The sequence below is a fragment of the Schistocerca serialis genome, chromosome 6, assembly GCF_023864345.2.
Source record: "Schistocerca serialis cubense isolate TAMUIC-IGC-003099 chromosome 6, iqSchSeri2.2, whole genome shotgun sequence".
Lineage (NCBI taxonomy): Eukaryota > Metazoa > Arthropoda > Insecta > Orthoptera > Acrididae > Schistocerca > Schistocerca serialis.
Genome location: NC_064643.1, coordinates 564,057,948 through 564,078,372, shown reverse-complemented (window position 1 = coordinate 564,078,372; position 20,425 = coordinate 564,057,948). Strand labels below are relative to the sequence as shown.

The 20,425-nt window shown below is 40.3% G+C and overlaps 1 protein-coding gene across 1 annotated transcript in view; it reads left to right on the top strand.

Annotated features, from left to right (window-relative positions):
* Positions 1–20,425, top strand: part of LOC126484987 (solute carrier family 12 member 6) — a 201,732-nt gene that overhangs the window by 86,559 nt on the left and 94,748 nt on the right. Inside the window, exons 11-12 of the mRNA XM_050108593.1 lie at positions 4,934–5,053; positions 19,988–20,181. Coding sequence (XP_049964550.1) covers positions 4,934–5,053; positions 19,988–20,181 — 314 coding nt within the window. The remainder of the gene's footprint in view (positions 1–4,933; positions 5,054–19,987; positions 20,182–20,425) is intronic.

The following is a 20,425-nucleotide window of genomic DNA, read 5'->3' as shown; positions in this document are numbered from 1 at the left end:
ATTGGTCGGTAATCACTAGGCAGTTGCGGGTTTTCGATCTTAGGGATGGGTCGAATTAGGCTTCTTTTCCATGCAGTGGGATATATTCCGTTCACGAGGGAAAAATTAAATATGTCAGTTAAGACAGGTACTAAGATATCGGCAACATTCTTAATCATGGTTATACCGATACTGTTGTTGCCTATTGCATCAGAAGAGATTCTCATTATTGCTTTTCTTGCCGTATTTGTTGTTACATGTTTTAGATGGAAGGTATCGTTGTTAGTTATCCTGTTTGGGGATTCTTGTGGACGGTAATTATCAGCTGTGCTGGTATTCAGAGGTGCAGAGAAGAATTCATTTAATTCGTTAGCTGACACATGAAAAGTAGTTTCCGATTTTGCCTTTCCGACCCCCAAGCTACGGAGATTCTTCCATAGAGTCGTGGGCGTCAGATCGCTGCATACAAGGGAGCGAGCGTGCCTGATTTTAGCATTGCGAATGCATTGTTTCACTCTGTTCCGTAGCTTTCTATATTCTTCGAAACGCTCGGGTTTCGGATCTGCCTTGAAACGCCTGTGGGCAGCATCCCTATTAGTCATCATTTGACGTAATTCAGCTGTCAGCCAGGGAGCAGGAGATTTTCTTACACGGATTGTGCGCACAGGTGCATGTTTGTCATAGAGGGCAGTGAGTTTATCACCAAGTTCATTAATTTTGCCATCGATTGTGGGTTTTCTGTTTATTTGATGCCATGAGATTTCTGAGCAATCGGCTGTTAGAGCATCAAGGTCAATACGTTTCATGTTCCTACAAGTTATGTAACGCGATTTGATCCTTGGGGGCTGCACAGAGTAGGCCAGGAATATTACATCATGTGCTGAGAGGCCAGGGGCCGATGGTTGACCAACATCTCTTACTTTGTCAGTCTGTTTCGTTGCGATTACGTCTATAAGAGTATGACTGTGCGCCGTATGGTGTGTAGGTTGTAATGGAAGAATGTTCATGCTATTGCAACTAAACAGTCTTCTTAGGTTTATTGCGGAGGGAGTGTCTCTTAGCAGGTGAATGTAATTCCGACTGGAAGGAACTCATTGAGCTTATTTTTGGCGGCTTGTAAACGACGCCAGTCAAGAATTTCCGACTTTGTATATTTATTTCAATGAACATGAATTCAGCCTCTTTTTCTTCAGCAGGATTTGACGTACATAAGACTTTCACTTTGAGATCTGTTCGTATATACGCGCCGACCCCGCCACCTCGCTTTTTTGATCTGTCTGCCCTAAGAAATGTGTACCCTGGGAGATGAAAAGATGCAGAGGATATGTGTGGTTTCAACCACGTTTCGGATAAGAGGATTACGTGGTAGTTTAGTTGGTTGAAGAGGAGGCTAAGTTCTTCGTAATGCGCAGGTAAAGACTGGATGTTACAGTGAGCTGTTAAAAGCTCTGACGCGTTCCGCCGAGCAACCTGGAGTAGGGTGGCAGACTGTTTTGTCCCTTTGTTAGGCACTACCTGCCGCGAGGGGCACTGGCCGCTGCTTCCGCCAAGTGACATAACACAAGGGTGTCCGAGATTTTGCACGCCCTGTTTGTGACACCGCGAGTGCCGAAAGAAAGGCGCCTGCTAAAGATTTTCTGAGGTTGCGGGAGTATAGAAAATGGATTAGTGGTATTCTGTGCAAGGAGAATATGACCAAAATAGTGACGGCTGTGTGTCACTGTGTATCCTCTGTCGTAAGAGGAGAAATGTAATTAGCGTATTTGAAACAGCTTAGAGTGGAAATAAGGGAGAAGGGAGTGATTTAAGAGGCCGATGCTGCCAGCAGAGAGAAGTAAGCTTAGTAATTAATAGATTATCGTAGGAAGCTAGAATTAAATTGAAATTAACTGAAGTGATACTGGTAGTGATTATCGTAGGAAGCTACAATTTGATTGAAATTTGCTAAAGTGATACTGATAGTGATTTTTGTTATGAACAATTTAAACCGAAGAGATGGGTGATTAATGAACTAAAGGAGAGACTAATAATTGCAATAGAACTATTTCAGAACGGAAGAGAATAAACTGAGAAAATGAAAAAAAGAATTAGCAGTAACTAAAGTTAAGTAATGGTTAGAGCTACAGACACAAAAAAATAGTGAAAAGTTAATACAGTTACAAAAACAATTAGTTGAAGGTACAAATATGGGTATAATTAAAAAATTAATAAAATTACAAGACTATATCTGAGTATTGGGGCTGTTACAATTGCAAATGGTGTTAAGTTTGCACTTTTGGCTCGAGTAACTTCACTTAATACTATTCAGTTCTGTCATGTTTGTGACTGTCTTCTTTCCAGCCGCTGTCTTAATGATTACTCTGCCATCCTGAGTCCACACATTCTGAAGACCGAAATGGGATATGGCACTGTTTAAAATCTTTAGCCGTTCGTGTGTCAGATCTTCCCTTATTGTAAGCCCTGTCCTTGCTAACTTCTTCTTCTGGGTAAAGATCTCTGCCCTTTTTCGGTACGAGACAAATTTAATTATTATTGGACGAGGTTTGGTGGCACCTGGTAATTTTCGTCCCACCCGATGGCTCCTGTCAATGTCTGCCTTGGTCACTTCAATGCCTAATTTTTCACGCGCAACCTGTATAAGCAGGTTGTCCGTGTCTTCTTCCTTATTTTCTACTACTCCAAACAGTCGTAGACTATTTCGCCTTTGGTACTGTTCTAGTTCGTCAGTTGCGGCAGATAGTTTGACTTCCAACTCTCGTGCCTTTTTCTCGTATTCAGACACAGACTTTTTTAGTGCTGTAATTTCGGCAGTATTGGCCTCAACAGTTTCACGCATTTTGGCCAATACTGCTGCCGTTACAGTATCTGATATAGTGCCTGCTATCAGATCGAGATTGTTTTTATCGCGGAGCGCAGCATTTACCTCAGAGCGGACCAGCTCCGCTATACCGGGAGCCGCGGCCGCACCTTCCGCCAAGAGCGAGCCTGCCGCACCTGCTGCTTCCCCGCTGCTGGACGCGCTGCTGTTCACTCTTCTGTTTACCATTTTCTCGAAGATATTGGCGGAGCACAGAAAAAAAATAGCACTACTGCACAGAACACTGTTGTTTTCACGATTTCCACTTGTACTAGACAACACCACCTGCAAGAACACCTTCGAATTCAACTAAATTTCGCGAGCCGAACTTAACACGTGTTACACTGCAGCCGCCATGACTTACTGTGCCTTTATGGACAGCCCTGCAGGATTCATGGTGTCAGTTCCCTCCAGCACTACTTCAGATATTAGTCGAGTCCATGACACATCGTATTGCAGCACTTCTGCATGCTCACGGGGTCCTACATGATATTAGGCAGGTGTACCAGTTTCTTTGGCTCTTCTTTATATATTTTATGAATACATCATCTGTAGTAAAACACTAAAGTCAGATATGTGAATACAATATCATGGAGCCACACCTTAAAAGTTATAGTGATTTACATAAATTAAGCTTAAGTTAGGTACAAAAATGTACAATATCATGGAGTCACAACTTAAAATTTACAGTGATTATATAAATGAAGCTTCTGGTGAGAAAAAAATTTGTTAAAAATGCATCTCATTGAAGGACCCAGTGTAAGTTACATACAATATATTCACAGTACAAAATACTGTGTTATGTTCTGTGAAAACCCAGCTGATACATAATTTATGTGAGGTCTGTTCAAAAAATTCCAGAACATTCATAGTTTCATGCCAGTGGTGTGTTGGTGCAAAATGTGGTTGGTATCTGTCCATGCCTGTGTTTATTGTGTAACTGCCACAAGTTTCATTGTTTTATGTCTATTAGTTATTGTTTAGTGCTGTATTGAGTAGAATGTTGTGGTGCACAGTTTGTGAATTTCGAGATGACAGAGTTAGAGGAGCAATGCGTCTGCATTAAATTGTGTGAAATTCAAGAACACCTTAACAGAGACGCATCAAATGATGCAGAAAGCCTGTGGTGATGAGTGCTTAAGCCTTACTCAGTGTTACTAATGGTTCACACGGTTTTAAAATGGCCTGATGGAAGTTAAAGATGACCCTCATTCAGCACACACTTCAACGTGTACTGACAATGTACATATCAGGATCATCAATGAAATCATGTGCACCAGTCAAAGTCTCACTGCCAAGAGATTGCAGAGGAATGCAACATTTCAGTTGGATCATGTCATGAAGTCCTGGCACAGCATCTTGGAATGCATTGTGTTGCCGCCAAGTCCGTCCCACAGCTCATTAGTGAGACCAGAAAGATCTTTGCTTCACAACCTTTGAAGAGCTTTTCGATTGTGAAAATGAGGACAAGGTGGATCCTGTGGACTTTTCTTTTATTTCTGAGGTTGAAGTCACTTTTGGAATGATGAAAATTTACAGTGATAGAAGAGATACCCGAAAATTAGCACTTTGTGCATTTCAGTAAGGGGCATACCAAGACTGCTTCTGGAGGTAGAAATGGCATTACAAGTGATGCATCAATTGTGGAGGAGAGTATTTTGAAGGAGATCATACACAGTAAGTAAAAGGTAAGCATAGGAAAATTTTGTGGACAAAGTTCTAGAATTTTTTGTACAGACCTTGTACGTTTAGTCAGAGAAAAAATGTTAACAGGATGTGGAGCGAATTTTGTCTAGAGAGACAATATTAAAGGCTTCTTGTGCAATGAAAAGGACTTTGATTAAAATTGCCCATCTTTGTTGATGTCGGAGAATGTATCACTGTCATATCTTGGTCATGCTGGGTTCCAAAAGGTAAAATTAGAGAAATTAGGTCACATGTGTCAGATGTGTTCAGTGTACAACAACTACAAATGTGTTAGGATGGAGACAAATTATGGTACTGCAAGCTGCTGTGATAGCTAGAGAAGTGGCTATAGAATTGTGGATAATATGTTCCACATTTCCCTTCTGATTTGTGATATTTATTTTTTACCAGGTCGCTGTCATTTCTTGGACTGTCTCTCTGCATAGCAGTCATGTTTATGACAAGCTGGTATTATGCACTAGTGGCAATGGGAATGGCTGGATGCATATACAAGTACATTGAGTACAGAGGGTAAGTAACTTCACAGTCTTTAGAATCACCACCATAAAAATAATTTTCTCCATAGAAATACACTTTAATTGACAAGTTCATCAAAATTCTGTGCCACCTTAACCTCTTATGATCTGTTTCATCCCTTTCTAGTTAAATGCTGTATATTTAGAAGTCATTTATGCTGTTATACTCCCAATACAATTTTTGCTTTATAATTATAATTTTATGTATAAATATTTTACACATTTTTTTGAAAGGGCTGCATCAAATGTATCTAGGCTTTGCCCCAAATTGCAGTTCAACTGCACCTGTTGTGAAAGATGCATTCATGCTCTACACCAAGGTGGCAAAAGTCGCAGAACAGGAATACACACACACACACATACATATGGTAGGAGTACTATGTACACGAGGTATAAAAGGGCGGTGCAATGTCAGAGCTGTCATTTGCACTCAGATGATTCATGTGAAAAGGTTTTTGATGTGATTATTGCCACATGATGGGAATTAACAGACTTCAAATGCTGTATACTAGTTGGAGCTAGACACACGGGACATTCCATTTTGGAAATCGTTAGAGAATTGAATAATTGAGGTCCATAGTGTCAGGAGAATACCAAATTTCAAGCATTATCTCTCACATGGACAGTGCAGTGGTCGACAGCTTTCACTTGATAACAGCAGTAGCATTTACATACAGTACTGTGATGAAATTTGGTATTAGTGGGCTTTGGTGGTAAACGACTGACTTGATTGTCTTTGGTAACAGCACAACATTACCTGCAAACATCTCTCCTGGACTTATTGGTTGAACCATAGATAACTGGAAAACCATGGGCTTGTCATATGAGACCTGATTTGAGTTGGTAAGAGCTAATGCTAGGGTCTGAATGTGGTGCAGACCCCATGAAGCTGTGGAGCCAGGTTTTCAACAAGACACTATGTAAGCTGGTTGTGGCTCCGTAATGGCTTGGGCTGTGTTTACGTGGAATGGACTGGGTCCTCTGGCTCAACTATCATAGATTGTAAATGGTTGTGTTTGGCTACTTGGAGTCCATTTGCAGCAATTCATGGCCTTCATATCCCCAAAGAACGATGAAATTTTTGTGAATGTCAGTGCCTCATGTCACTGGGCCACAACTGTTCATGAATGGTTTGAAGAACATTCTGAACAATTCGAGCACCTAACATGAATCCCATCAAACCTTTAAGTTACTTGTTAAAGAGGTCAGTTTGTGCACAAAGTCCTGCACCAGCAACACATTCACAGTTATAGACAGCTATAAAGGCAGTATAGCCCAGTAGTTTTGCAGGGGATTTGCAACGACTTTTTGAGTCCACGCCACCTCAAGTTACTGCAGTATGCTGTCAAAAGGAGATCCGACATTATATTAGGAGGTATCCAAAGAGTTCTCTCATCTCAATGTATTTACATCTTTGATTCATTTATTCTTCATCTTTGTACCCTATCCCCCTTTCTTTATGTTATAAGTATTTGTCATACCAGTGAAGAAGTAGTGTAAAAAATTGAAAGGCGCATCCTTGGAAAATTGCTCACAGGTTCTGCACAAATGCATCTACTTTTAATTTCGAAGTAATACAGTTCATCCAGATTTCTACTCTAAAAAATACAGTCATTAATAAACCTTGAACATTGCTGAACATTAACTATGAAATAAAACAATTTATCGTGTCCGGTAAGGGAGATATGAATGAACAGAGTGGTCCTAGTGAGAACAACAGTGTTGACTATCATATGGCAACTGTTTTCTAAGAGAGAGCGCAAAATAAATAATTGCATCTCAGGGTCAGAATTGTATGGTGAAGTGTTTTGATGTTGGATTTTGTTGACAAAGTTGTGACACAGTTGGTACATGAAGAACTTATTGAGTGGAGAAAACTGTCACATGCCTGCTTCCTCAACAATACAAGTTTCATTTAACGCCATCCAAGTACAAATAATTCACAGAAAATACTATTCCTGACTCTTCTTGAAACAAACAAAAGCAAGTACATCTAGAAGTGAATACCTCTTTGCAATTACAGCTGTCAGGTGGTATACTAAGTAACTCAAATGTTAATGCTGGAGAACACTAACTTTTTCATCAGGATGGGAAGCACCATAGGGTGAACCACTCATTCAAGCTAACACTGCACACTCATCTACAGCATCCAGTTGAACTGAGAACAGAGATCACACCACATTTGGAAAACAGACATGTCTGTGTTCAGGCCGAATGTGGGCAACTGGGAATAATATAGTCTATATTAATGTCCAGAAAACAACAAAGTATTGCAAGCTCATTGTAAATAGACCACTGAAGACTGTGTGGTACACATCTACAAGCTGAAACAAGTGAGGCTGATAAACAGTCCACGGCAGCCGTTAAATATGATGCTGTTGTTTACCTGTGAGACCTGGTACCTGCAAGAGTATCAGTTTGCATCTCTCCTATTGACCTCACCTGATGTGTGCATAATTGTATTGATTGATCCATTGACACATCTGGCAGGATTACAAGAAAAGACAACTTTCTACGAAACCATGGACGTGGTGAAAATACTGCTCCATTTAATTGTGAAGTGTTTTGTAGGCCATTTTGCTATTTTTAAATGTAAACAAATTATAGAAAACAAAGTCCAGCAGATAGCTGGGTCTCCATAAAGAAAACAGCAACAGAAAAACATGTAGTGGTCGGCTGTGGCTGTGGCTGCCATTAAGTTCCAAGTATGCATAACTTTTTCCTGCATGTAGCAAGCATTTCAGCTCATCTTATGAGTTTTTTCTGATGACTGAACAGATAATTCCTGCCATAAAACATGCATCTACACAAATTGCCCTGAACAGTTGGTGCAGAAGGGTTGTAACTGACAGCTTTCTTGAATGTCACATGGCCTCTTCATGACTGTGGTGTTCTCCTTCGAACAAGAGGACAGTGGTGAACATAATGTTTCTCCACACTAAGTGGTCCAGGGTGCATTCTCTCCATGTTTGTACATTTATACCAGTCATCTTCATTATGTGTTTTGGCTGGTCCTTGAAGCCCCTAAGACGGGGCTCCACAAGTTCTACTGCCAGCGTAGAGTTCAACATAAAGGATTTGGCAGGGCAGCATGGTGTCACTCATGTGGTGAATTTGGAATAACCAATTTTTCTTTTTTCTCTTTTTTTATGTATTTATTTAAAGCTAAAGGAAGTATAGACCAGAAAATCAAAGAAGAATCTTGAGAATTTCGAATAAGGAATTCATTCTTTATTCGAAATTCTCAAGATTCTTCTTTGATTTTCTGTAGTGGTCGGCTGTGGCTGTGGCTGCCATTCAGTTCCAAGTATGCATAATGGGTCATATCATGAATTGTGATGACCACTCTAGCTAGCATTGTACCATGAAGCTAGTTCCTCATGGTGCAAATCACTTTGAAGATTAATCATGGACAGATGTGCTACAAGCTTTCTACTGTGAACATCTTGACTAAAGCTGGATGACATTGCATACAGTTGCTTCCAAGACAGTGGAAACGCAACACATATAGTGGGAAAAAACTGGCAACTACTGCACTAGTGCAAGTCAAAATTATTCCTACTGGGGTCAACAGTGAACTGAGACCGAGAGGGCATCTCTCAGCAGTTGTGCAATCTCGAATGTCACACAACTGTGTGCTTCTGCTGAGAACAAAAGGTTAACTGGGGTTTCTGCCGAGGAGTGATGTGGCCCATCCATGCACAGGTTGGAGGTCTTGGGAAGAGGGGTGGGATTGACACTCACTGATTGTAGGAAGGGTTGCTCTCCCTGTGTAGGTGTTGCCTTGCCTTGCATTTGTAACTAATGGTCACTGAAACTTAGGGAGATTTAAGTCCTGGTGAGTATTTAAATGATTGGTGATCGCAATAATTGGTTCTCCCTATCCATTTGACAATTCTGTACTTTGGCAAGCTATTGGTGGCTTCAGTTGGCTAGGGAAAATTATTTTTAATGCTGAAATAAGTAAATTAATTTGTCAGCTTCTTAATTAATTTGATGTACAGACCCATGTCTCCTATCATTTAACCTGTAATTGCATAAGCAATCCGAAATGTGATTTGGGAATTGGTTTTATTATTATTTTACTCTCTCTCTTTGTAATGGGACTGAACTGGACAGCTGCTACACCACATGATCTAAACATCTTCAGAAAGTCTCCGGGTTACAAGACTCAAAGAGGTAGATTCAGCAGCTTAAACAAAGAGGGTTTTCTTAATCTGTACACATTGTGTTGAGGGTAGTGAATAATATCTACAAATACTGGCACTATATAAGATAGGTTTGGGTCCTTTGAGAGCGCATCAATATTGGCATTACAACTCATTGTCTTGAAAAATATTTTGTAATGATGTTTCCTTAGGAAACCATTATAACCACTGCGCTATCTTCTCTAGTAAGCTGGCCTGGATACCAAACAGAGATATTAGTGGCTTCTGGTCCGTTAAAGATAGATATTTGTGTTGTATAAAAACACGAGGAATTGGTGCACTATATGTGTATTATAACTAGTGACGCTCTTGTGAGAATACTACGTACCTTATACACATAATCTAACGATCTCCCACCTATATTTACCTCTGTAGAAATGAGTGGTCTGTACTTCATACTGCATTGCATCCATTGCTTAAGCAGTTGGCTCATCTGGTGTGCATGATGGCAGATAAAGTTTTGATTTAGTGCACTCTTGAACTGCTGGAAACCAAGTGACCTGTCAAATTGTTCACCTTTTTTGACAGTTGTTCTCAGAGGTATGAAATCTCAGCTATTCGAGATGTAAAACACATAAGGCAGTTAACATCTCCCAGGAAAAACACGAGCTCTTCCTTATCATAGTTGTCAGTTGCTTCTAAATGTGACTGTGTTGGGGTGCTGCTGCCTTTTTCCCAGAAATAAATACTAGGCGTTGGATGCCCAGCCTTTTTTTTTTTTTTAAAAAAAAAACTCAAATTATATACAGATTACAATTAACTAAAGAAAATGTGAAAATGTGTAAATAATTCAAATTTCCTTGGTGTTTACGATCAGTTATCATACCACCATCTGGATAGTTCACACAAGAAAGGATGGGCCAAATGAGTTGCTTTAAAATGCTCTGAAAAATGTCAGGGTCACTGGCCATCCCAAAGGCATTTGTATGGATGTAGTCTAGATTAGATTAATACTTGTTCCTTAGATCATGAATACAACACTTCGTAATGATGTGGAATGTGTCAGTTTAATAAACGATGTCTGTACAAGATATTACATTACACAAAATATTGCATGACACTAATGTTTAAGTTGGTTTTTTTCCCCCTCCCTTAATTTATATCTAAAAATTCAGCTAATGAGTAGAACGAGTTGTCATCTAGAAATTCTTTTAATTTATTTTTAAATGTTGGTTGGCTATCTGTCAGGCTTTTGATGCTGTTTGGTAGGTGACCAAAGACTTTTGTGGCAGCATAATTTACCCCTTTCTGTGCCAAAGTCAGATTTAACCCTGCATAGAGAAGATCATCCTTTCTCCTGGTGTTATAGCTATGCACACTGCTATTAATTTTCGTAAGTGAATATATATACTGTGAGGTTACTGTGAGGATCCCTAGATTCTTAAATAGATGTCTGCAGGATGACCGTGGGTGGGCTCCAGCAATTATTCTGATTACACGTTTTTGAGCAATGAATACTTTTCTACTCAATGATGAATTACCCCAGAATATGATGCCATACGAAAGCAGTGAATGAAAGTAGGCATAGTAAGTAATTTACTGAGATTCATATCACCAAAATTTGCAATAACCCTAATAGCATATGTAGCTGAACTCAGACATTTCAGCAGACCATCAATGTGTTGCTTCCAGTTTATCCTCTCATCAATGGACACACCTATAAATTTTGAAAATTTGACTGTAGCTACAGACTTCTGTTCAAAGTCTATATTTATTACTGGAGTTGTGCCATTTACTGTACGGAACTGTATATACTGTGTTTTATCAAAATTTAAAGAGAGTCCATTTGCTGAGAACCACTTAATAATTTTGTGAAAAACATCATTTACAATTACATCACTTAGTTCTTGGTTTTTGGATGTTATTACTATACTTGTATCATCAGCAAAAAGAACTAACTTTGCGTCTTCATCAATGTGGAATGGTAAGTCATTAATGTATATCAAGAACAGTAAAGGACCTAAGACCAAACCCTGTGGAACCCCGTACGGTACTTGATAGCCCCCCAGTTTGAGGAATCAGCTGTTGTTTTAACATTACATGAACCACTTATTTCAACTTTCTGCATTCTTCCAGTTAAGTATGAATTAAACCATTTGTGCACTGCCCTCCTCAAACCATAATGATTTAAGCTTATCTAAAAGAATTTCATGATTTACACAATCAAAGACCTTTGAGAGATCGCAAAAAATACCAATGGGTGATGTCCAGTTACTCAGAGCATTTAATACTTGATCAGTGAAAGCGTATATAGCATTTTCTGTTGAAAAGCCTTTCTGAAAACCAAACTGACATTTTGTTAGTACTTTATTTTTACAAATATGGGAGGCTACTCTTGAATACATGACTTTCTCAAAAATTTTTGATAGAGCTGTCAGAAGAGAGATTGGGCGATAGTTGTTGACATCCGACGTATCCCCCTTTTTATGCAATGGTTTTACAATGGCATATTTCAGTCTTATCGGGGAAAACACCCTGCTCCAAAGAGCTATTACATACGTGGCTGAGAATCCTACTTATCTGTGGGGAACAAGCTTTAACTACCTTGCTGGAAATGCCATCAATCCCGTAAGAGCTTTTACTTTTCAGTGAGTTTATTATTTTACTGATTTCAGAGGGAGAGGTTGGTGGAAATACAGTTGTTTCAAACTGCACAGATATGGCTTCTTCTATTAGTAGCCTTGCCTCTTCTAGTGAAGATCTAGATCCTATTTTCTCCACAACATTTAAAAAATGATTATTGAAAAGATTTTCAATTTCTGATTGTTTGTTAGTACACTTGTCATTCAGTTTTATGGCACTAAAGTCTTCCTGTGCTCTTGGTTGCCCTGTTTTCTTTTCAATAATATTCCAAATTGCTTTAATTTTATTATCGGAGTTACTGATATCAGACATGATACACATGCTTCTGGACTTTTTAATAACTACTCTTAGTACTTCACAATAGTTTTTATAATATTGAACAATTTCGGGCTCAGTACTTCCTCTTGCTGTTAGATACAGTTCTCTTTTACGGTTGCAGGATATTCTTATTCCTTTAGTTAGCCAAGGTTTTTTATATGATTTATTGGAATTATGTTTAACTATTTTTGTGGGAAAACAATTTTCAAATACCCTTAAAAATGTATCGCGAAATAAGTTATATTTCAAGTTTGCATCGGGTTCCTTGTGCAGTTCATCCCAGTCTAGCTGCTGTAGGCTTTCCGTAAAGTTTGCAATATTTATATTGTTAATTGAATGCACTGCTTTGAAATTCTGATTTGATATGCTGCATGGAGCTATGTCATGTACTGTAACTAGCTGTGCACCATGATCTGAAAGACCATTCTCAACAGGATAAGCATTTATGTCCTTAAACTTATCTTGGTCTATAAAAAAGTTATCTATCAATGTCCTGCTGTTCTTTGTTATTCGAGTAGGAAAATCAATGAGGGAGCTCAAATTGAAAGAACTGAGTAATACTACAAGGTCATTCTTCCTATTACATACACTCTTTCAGGGAATCAACATTGAAATCCCCACAAATGACAATTTGCTTCCCCCTGTCTGACAGATAGCACAACAAAGCATCCAAGTTTTCTAGAAATAGCTGGAAATTCTCTGAGGGGGACCTATACACTGTTACAATTATGAAAGTGCCATCATTTAGTTTTAGTTCAGTGGCACATGCTTCCATGTTGCTCTACACAAAATTTTTTAGTTTCTAAATTTTTTACACTGTGGAAGCTTTTGACATATATGGCAACTCCTCCTCTCATCATATTATCTCTACTTACATGTGCAGCTAATTTGTACCCATTGATGCTAACCTTTTGCATATCAGTGACAATGTGATGCTCAGACAGGCATAGTACATCTATTACATTCTTAGTTTCTATATCTTCTAAACAAAGCAGAAGTTCATCAATTTTATTCTTCAATCGCCAATATTTTGATGAAATATACTAACTTTATTTTTCACTTTACTTTTTTGAGTATCTTGAACTTTTTTAACATCTTTAGTACTTGCCTGGCTGAGTTTCCCACTGGACACTGATCCTACACTAAAAAAGAGTTTCCACCATGAGATGTAGTTCCTCCCCCCTTTAAATTTCCTGCTATCAGCCCAGCCAGTTTACCCTTCCCTTTCTGGTTGAGGTGTAGGCCATGTCTAATACAGTTCCACCTACAGAGTGAATCAACAGGAACCACACCAATGTGTGACCCTGCACCAGATCCAAGTAGCCGTTCCAACTCCAAATTAACTCTCCTGACAGAAGAGCTCAAATGGGGTCGGTCGTAGCGCTCCAGAACCGACACAAACCCAACACTGGTATGACTCGATGTTGATGCAATCTTTGCCAGGTCACACACTATGCTGTACCCCAGATCTCTGTCAATACTGTTGCCCGGCCCACCCACAACAACCACGGTATCTTCCTTAGTAAAGCCTCTACATAGTGAACCTAAATCCTCTGTAACCTGCCTCAGTCCAGCACTAAAAGGGGAAATAATTACCACCACTTGTGACTTGATGCCAAGCACCCAACTTCAGGTATGTATGGGACAGATCTGTCTTTCATTCCATTAGCCCCCCCCCCCCCCCCCCCCCACACACACACACACAAAGCAGACTCAGTCTGCACATTAAGCAAGCAATAAGAGAAGCTGAGGTGAAAAACGGAAAGGGAATTCAAGTTCTGGGAGAAGAAATAAAATCTTTGAAGGCTTCTTGAATTATCAGCTGAGTCAAGGCATCATTCAGTGGCAACATTTTGACAAATTGCCTCCTGTAAATCAGGGAGTCGAGAAACGACCCCTGCAGCACTCCTGCACATATAGGCCACCTGCCACATGAACGTGAAAACCCAGGTCACACAGGTATGACATGATGAGTCTGACATGTGGTGTCGGAACCCACAGTACAAAAAAATTGTAGAGGCACCCATTTCAAATGCAGTCAAAGGCCTTGGAGGTGTCAAGAAATACCACCCCTGAGTACTCTCGATGCTCCAGGTCTCCTACCGTGTCCTCAACAACATGCAGTAGATGGTGTTGCATGCTGTGGCCATGCTGGAAACCGAACTACTTTGTGGGAATCAACCCCTCCCTGTTCATATGCTCCATGAACCATTTGATATGATTTTTTTCGAATACCTTAGATAGAACAGGGAGCAGACTAATCAGCCTATAGTTTTGTGGAAACCTCACGTCTTTGCCTTGTTTGGGAAAGGCAACCACCTCCGTGTGTTCCCATGCAGAGGGGTAGTTGCCAGTCCACTGAACATAGTTGAAGGCATTTGTGATAGACCTCAGTGCATCTGGTGCCAGTTGTTTCAGCATAAGAGCTTCCACCTGGTCACAGCCGTAGGCCTTCCTGATATTTAGGGAGCGAAGTTGGACATTTACTTCCCCTCAGCGACCGGTTCAATGGCATCACCTGTGTAGTCTGCAAGGGAAATGGGCAGCCATTTTTGTACAGTTTGTGTGTGTTCTTCATCTGTATTATCCTGTATTGGTGTGAAGTTGTTCACAAAGCTGTCAGTCAAGACATTAGCCTTGCTGTCAGACTTGCAGACAACCCGCCTGCTGACTTTCAGAGGAGGAAGATGGTGCCCTTTCCTTGGTAACTGCTTAGTTATTCACCAGGCAGAGCCATCTTCAACACAAAGCATGGCTACTTTATCTGCCCAGTCTTGGATTTCAGTGGTTTTCCACCGCCACCTTTATTTCATGATGCAGCCAGTTTAGGTGGCATTTGGTGGCAGGATTGTGTGTAATTTGCCATTTGTGGAAAAGCCTATTTTTATCTGAAAAGGCCTGCAATATCCCAGGGACTAGCTGAGCTTATCTGTCAGGAGGCCTTTGTGTACCCCTTGGTGTGGTAGTGTCTACAGCTCGGAGAGTGTCCACTGTTAGCTGTCGCAATGTCTTGTCTGCACTGAGGATATCAGTGTCTCGGGTGGCAGCAAGAGAGTCTTGTAGCTCCTCTCTAATCTGTTCCCAATTTACCCTTCATAGCTGCCAACATCGTTCTGGTGACTCCACGCCGTTAATGTCTTATGTTGAAAATTACCAGCAGGTAGTCTGACAAGAGGGCCATTTAACTTGTGGTAGTAGTGAGGTGTCCCACTCCCCTCATCACTGCAATGTTGAGCACATCAGAGCAGCCGTGTGCGTTGTTTTAGTAGTGTGTCGGGTCACATGGCCCTAAGACTACTGCATTGTGCTGGCGAACTACACGCAGTGGACAGCGACCACTATTATTTATTACTCTTGAATGCAACTCAGGGTTTTTTGCATTAAAGTCTCCCACAGCAAAAGGTTTACCATGGAGAGACAGTAATGCTTCAACATATCTTGGTTTTAGTGGTCTTCCAGGTGGCCGATAAACTGAAATAAATGTAATCCGACCTGACATTGTTTCTCCTGCAATAGCAGTGGCCTCTGTTGTTGCTAGTTGTGGGACCTGTACAGTATGGTGTTCCAGCTAGGTCTTAAGGTTTTAGGAAGATTTCCTGGATGAGGCAGATGTCAACTGTCTCATCACGAAGGAACTGCCGGAACTCTCCTACCTGTGGACATACGCTACATGCATTCCATGTGCATGGGGTTAGGCCATGGACTGTATTATGAATGGTGCACCTATGTTGCCTCTTGTGGTTGGCCAAAAGGGCTGTCTGCATTGCCATCTCAAGCACAGTGGGAAAAGTCTGGAGCAACGCTTTGACTGTTTTTACAATAGAGTGGAGCTCATTTCCTAAGTCCTCATGGTTAGCACCCGTTTCCTCATTTGCGGAAGTGTTTATGTTTTGCAGGCATTCCCTCTCTGGTTCATTCCCATAAACGTTTACCACAGCTTGTTGGGCAGCCAAGCGCTCCCTATTTGATCCGCGCCCGGTAGCGACTTCACTAATGGAGGAGGTAGCCAGGTATTCCCTATCCAGTCCCAGCCCATTGGCCAGCAACAACCATTTGCACACTTTTCCATATGAAGTTGTGTCAATAGAGCCTGACCGGAGTGGGGGTGGGGGGTGTATACCCTTTCCCCTCGTGACATTACTAAAACTAAGGCCAGGAGTAACTTGTCTGGCCGGATTGTTATTGGTATGCTGCTTAGTGTCGGCCTTTCAGGAAGTGTCACATCCACGATAGCTAGCAAAGTGCTTTTAGCACAGGTTCTTTTCCTCTGGCTTTGCTTTGCACTCAAGACTTTCATCGGCTCAGCACATGTTATGCTTTTGGACAGCATAGTGCAGATCTTAGCTACATGGTTTAGGCCTTGACACCAAAAACATTGTGCCCTCTGGCCCTTGCCATGTTATTTTTAAACCTGTATTCCAGTGATTTTTGCAATGTTTTTCAGCTGGAATACTTTACTGTTTTCTATGTTGTCAATCAAGTAACCTTAAATAGCGAGGTCTGTTTATTTGCATGCAGCATTTTCATGCGGCAGACCACCCTGATGCCAGAACTTACTTCTTCCAGCTCCTTTTTGAGGTGGGCAGGGTCAATTTGGAAAGGTAGTTTGTGGAACACTATCTTGAGTAGCCTGAGTGGTTGAGATGAGTGAGTATAGTCTGGCAGACCTTGGGGCTTAGCCACACCCATAGTCACATCGTAAGCCTCTCATGATTTTACGGTGACCTTAAAAGTGTCTTGGCCCACTGTTCTAATAACGACAGAAGATTTAGGCTGATCTGCTCTTGAAAACTTTAAAAAAATGCTCAACCATTTTTTTAAAATGGGAGGAGGTGCGACTGTCTTTGGTCTACTTGGCTGTGTGATATTGTCATCAGTTGGCATGTCAGTGAATGTGACATACCAGTTTGCAGTTGGTAATGGCTGTACCTGTGTGGGCACAGCTGCCCTGGCAGTGTGCTTCCTGTTCGGCACTCGGAAGCTGTCCTTGGTGGGAAGGTCACCCTTGGTGGCCTTCGTGCCCATGGCAGAGGACTTCTTCTTTGTGCACACCTTAGGCACCTTGCTTTTTGAGGGCAGCAGATTTCTTAGAGGAGATATCCTCAGAAGCTGCCACAGGACACTTCCTCGAGGATGGATCCATGTCAAGTTGTTCCTTTGTGGTCACGTCCACCTCCATATCTGGTTCCCAGCCAGGATTAACCCTTTCAGGAATGTAAGACCTTCAGTAACCACAGTTGTGGTCGCAGAACCCCCTGAAATGCCAGTTGCAGCTAGTCACTGTGTCATTTGCTTGTGAGACTGGTGTCTCGTCTGCAACACATTTAGGAGCAGCAAGGCCCAATCCACCACACTTGCTGAATTAAGGACTGTGTTGCCTGTGTGCGCAACCAAAGCTGCATCCGCCGACATAGTGCTTCTTGCATCAGCACCCATAACGAGTACTGACTAAGTGGCCAGCACACCTTTGCCAGCATGGTGAAAGCTATACTTGGCTACTGTACTCATAGCATCATCTCTGTACTCTGACCAGGTGAATTCTGTACTGCTGGCTTTGCTGTTGTCGAATGATGAACATTGTATGGATTCTTGCTTCTGAGAATAGCATGAGCACATGAAGGGTTCCCTGGCGCTAGCAGAAGCTATAGTGGGACACTACAACAGTGGGTGACAGTACAACACCATTACAAGCATTGAGGTTTGTTTACCAATAATGGTGTGGGTGTAGCATCTGCTTTGAAAGACAGTGTCACTTATTCTGTGGAGGAGGGACAGGTGTGGAGTGGGAAAACTGAAGGATTCCTACAGCTGTGTAATTATGGGTCACTGGCAGCATGTGGCAATGATGGTCCAGCAACAATCATTGTAGCTGTCATATGAGCAACCATCTAGGTTTGCTTACATGTTCTGTTTTTCCATAGTTCAAAATATTTACAGGAGGTTCATAATAGAAATGATTTTTTTTCATGCACGAGTGTGTTGAGCATTCAGATCTTAATTATGAAAATCTTAGTACAGTATAACAAATTAAATAACTTCCAAAGTGAGTGGTTTCTGCTAATTAAAATGGGCCACTTTATTTTGGAACTCATTAAATTGCAGTTTAAAATGTTGAACAGTGCTGATACGGACACTGGATAAATGTTTAGTAGTCACGAGACGTAAGGCAACTACTTATGCATTTTGAATACTCTCGTAGTGAGAATATCTGGAAAATTTTACAAAAATCAAGAGTAGCACAGTGGTGGTAGCTGTAAGACAAATGAGTAAATATAATAAAGAGTTCATTACCATTTTTGGTAGTAAGTCTTATCACTGAAAGTAAAATAATTAAAGGACAAGGATAACTGTAATAATTCCAAGAGTATGCAGACCTTACCAGTGCTAGTTTTATTGCATTTCATGAGATTTTTTTAAATTATAAATGCTAGTGTCTCATCCATGGGGATGTTGGTCTTTAATGTCCAGGGAGCAAGAAGAGTGTTTCCTCAAACAATGAGGTTCCTGTTGGTTACTGCCATTTTTAGTCACACACTTCCAAGACTAATAGCGCCCTTTGCTCATGTACTTTCAGCCATAATTGAGATATGGAAATTTTCTCATTGAACATAAGGGATGGAATCTGGACATCTTGAAGAATTGAAAATTCGTACACATCAAACTAAAAATCCATCTAAAGTAGTTAATGAGCAAACTGGGGTACCCAATCAGTGGTTCTTCAGTATATTTGATGACCTGCTGATTGCTTAGATTAACATTTGTTTGCTCTAGATCTCTACCAATGCTTACCCATGTTTTCCAAACATACATCCAAATGAGATTTCTATTCTATTTACCTTCCTCTTTTTGCCCCTCGCCCAATCTCTCATTAATTTTCTGTGATGGTAGCTTGATGTTTTAGAGATGTTTTATTGCTGCCCCCTTACTCTCTGCTTAAGTTTGCTATTTATTAATTGTGCTTAACTAGTGATTTTTACAATTTGTTATGCTATGTGCCTGTTTCATCATTCAATTTTTGATAAAATGTCACTGTTACTGATACTTATGCACATATACAGTGGCTTTTAGTCTTTGCTCTTCTTATTTAGTGGCTAGTGCCTACGGCTTCTCTACTTTCCCATATTTTTCCACAATTTAATACAAAAGTTCATCTATGTACTTCTTTCCATGATATACTGGATGATGAATGAGTTGTTTGAGCCATTGCTCCTTCACTCTGTTCTTACACTGCTATAAAAATATTTTATTGGCTTGTAAGCCTAATACATGTTATATAGGCACCTTGCCAAACATGCACTGTCATTTCCATGTAATTCTGACAATGACACATTTTTACTCTACTCTACTTTGTCATTATCCTTCTTCACTGATGTTCCATCTGTCACGCCTTGGGTACTCAATTACATTCGAGAATGTTTCATATTCACATAACCCCATACTGCCTGTTTGAAGTTCTTCTCCTGGTGTGGTACAGTTTATTCATGCTCTCTTTATATTGTATTTTCTAGTTTGCCTTATAATTGCCATCACTGTGCTACCCTTGAATTTTGTAACCTTTCCCAGATATTCTGAAGTTCAGTGTATTCAAAACATGTCAACAAAGCAGTTGCCTTACATATAGTTACTATTAAATATTTATCCAACATCTGTATCACCAATATTCAACATTTTAAATTTCAGAAAATGAGCACATACTTCTTGCTTGACTATGTGTCACATCTTGATATTAATTTGCACTTTAAAGTTACATCAGCGTCAATTTTCCATTGACTGAATTACTTGTGTGAAGTGGTTATTCAAAATATATCTTTGTTTTTCAGAGCGGAGAAAGAGTGGGGTGATGGAATTCGTGGTCTAGCACTGTCAGCAGCACGTTACAGTCTCCTACGGCTTGAAGAAGGGCCACCTCATACTAAGAACTGGCGACCACAAATTCTTATTCTGTCTAAGCTCACTGAAGACCTTGTTCCAAAATATCGAAAATTATTTGCATTTGCAGCACAGCTCAAAGCAGGTGAATTTGTCATTATGCACATCCTAAGACCTTGTAAATAGGATTATCCAATAAGTGGTTCAAATCCTGAAAAGATTTTGTAATTATTTATTATTTAAAATTAGATATCATAATTATAAAGTAATTTAGCCTGCTGCTAGATTATTGCTAGCTTTTTCATAGAGTAAGCCATATAATGCTTTTGGTCACTATCTCTCATACATCTAGATTCTTTGAAAGATGGGTTTTATGAATACATTCTTAC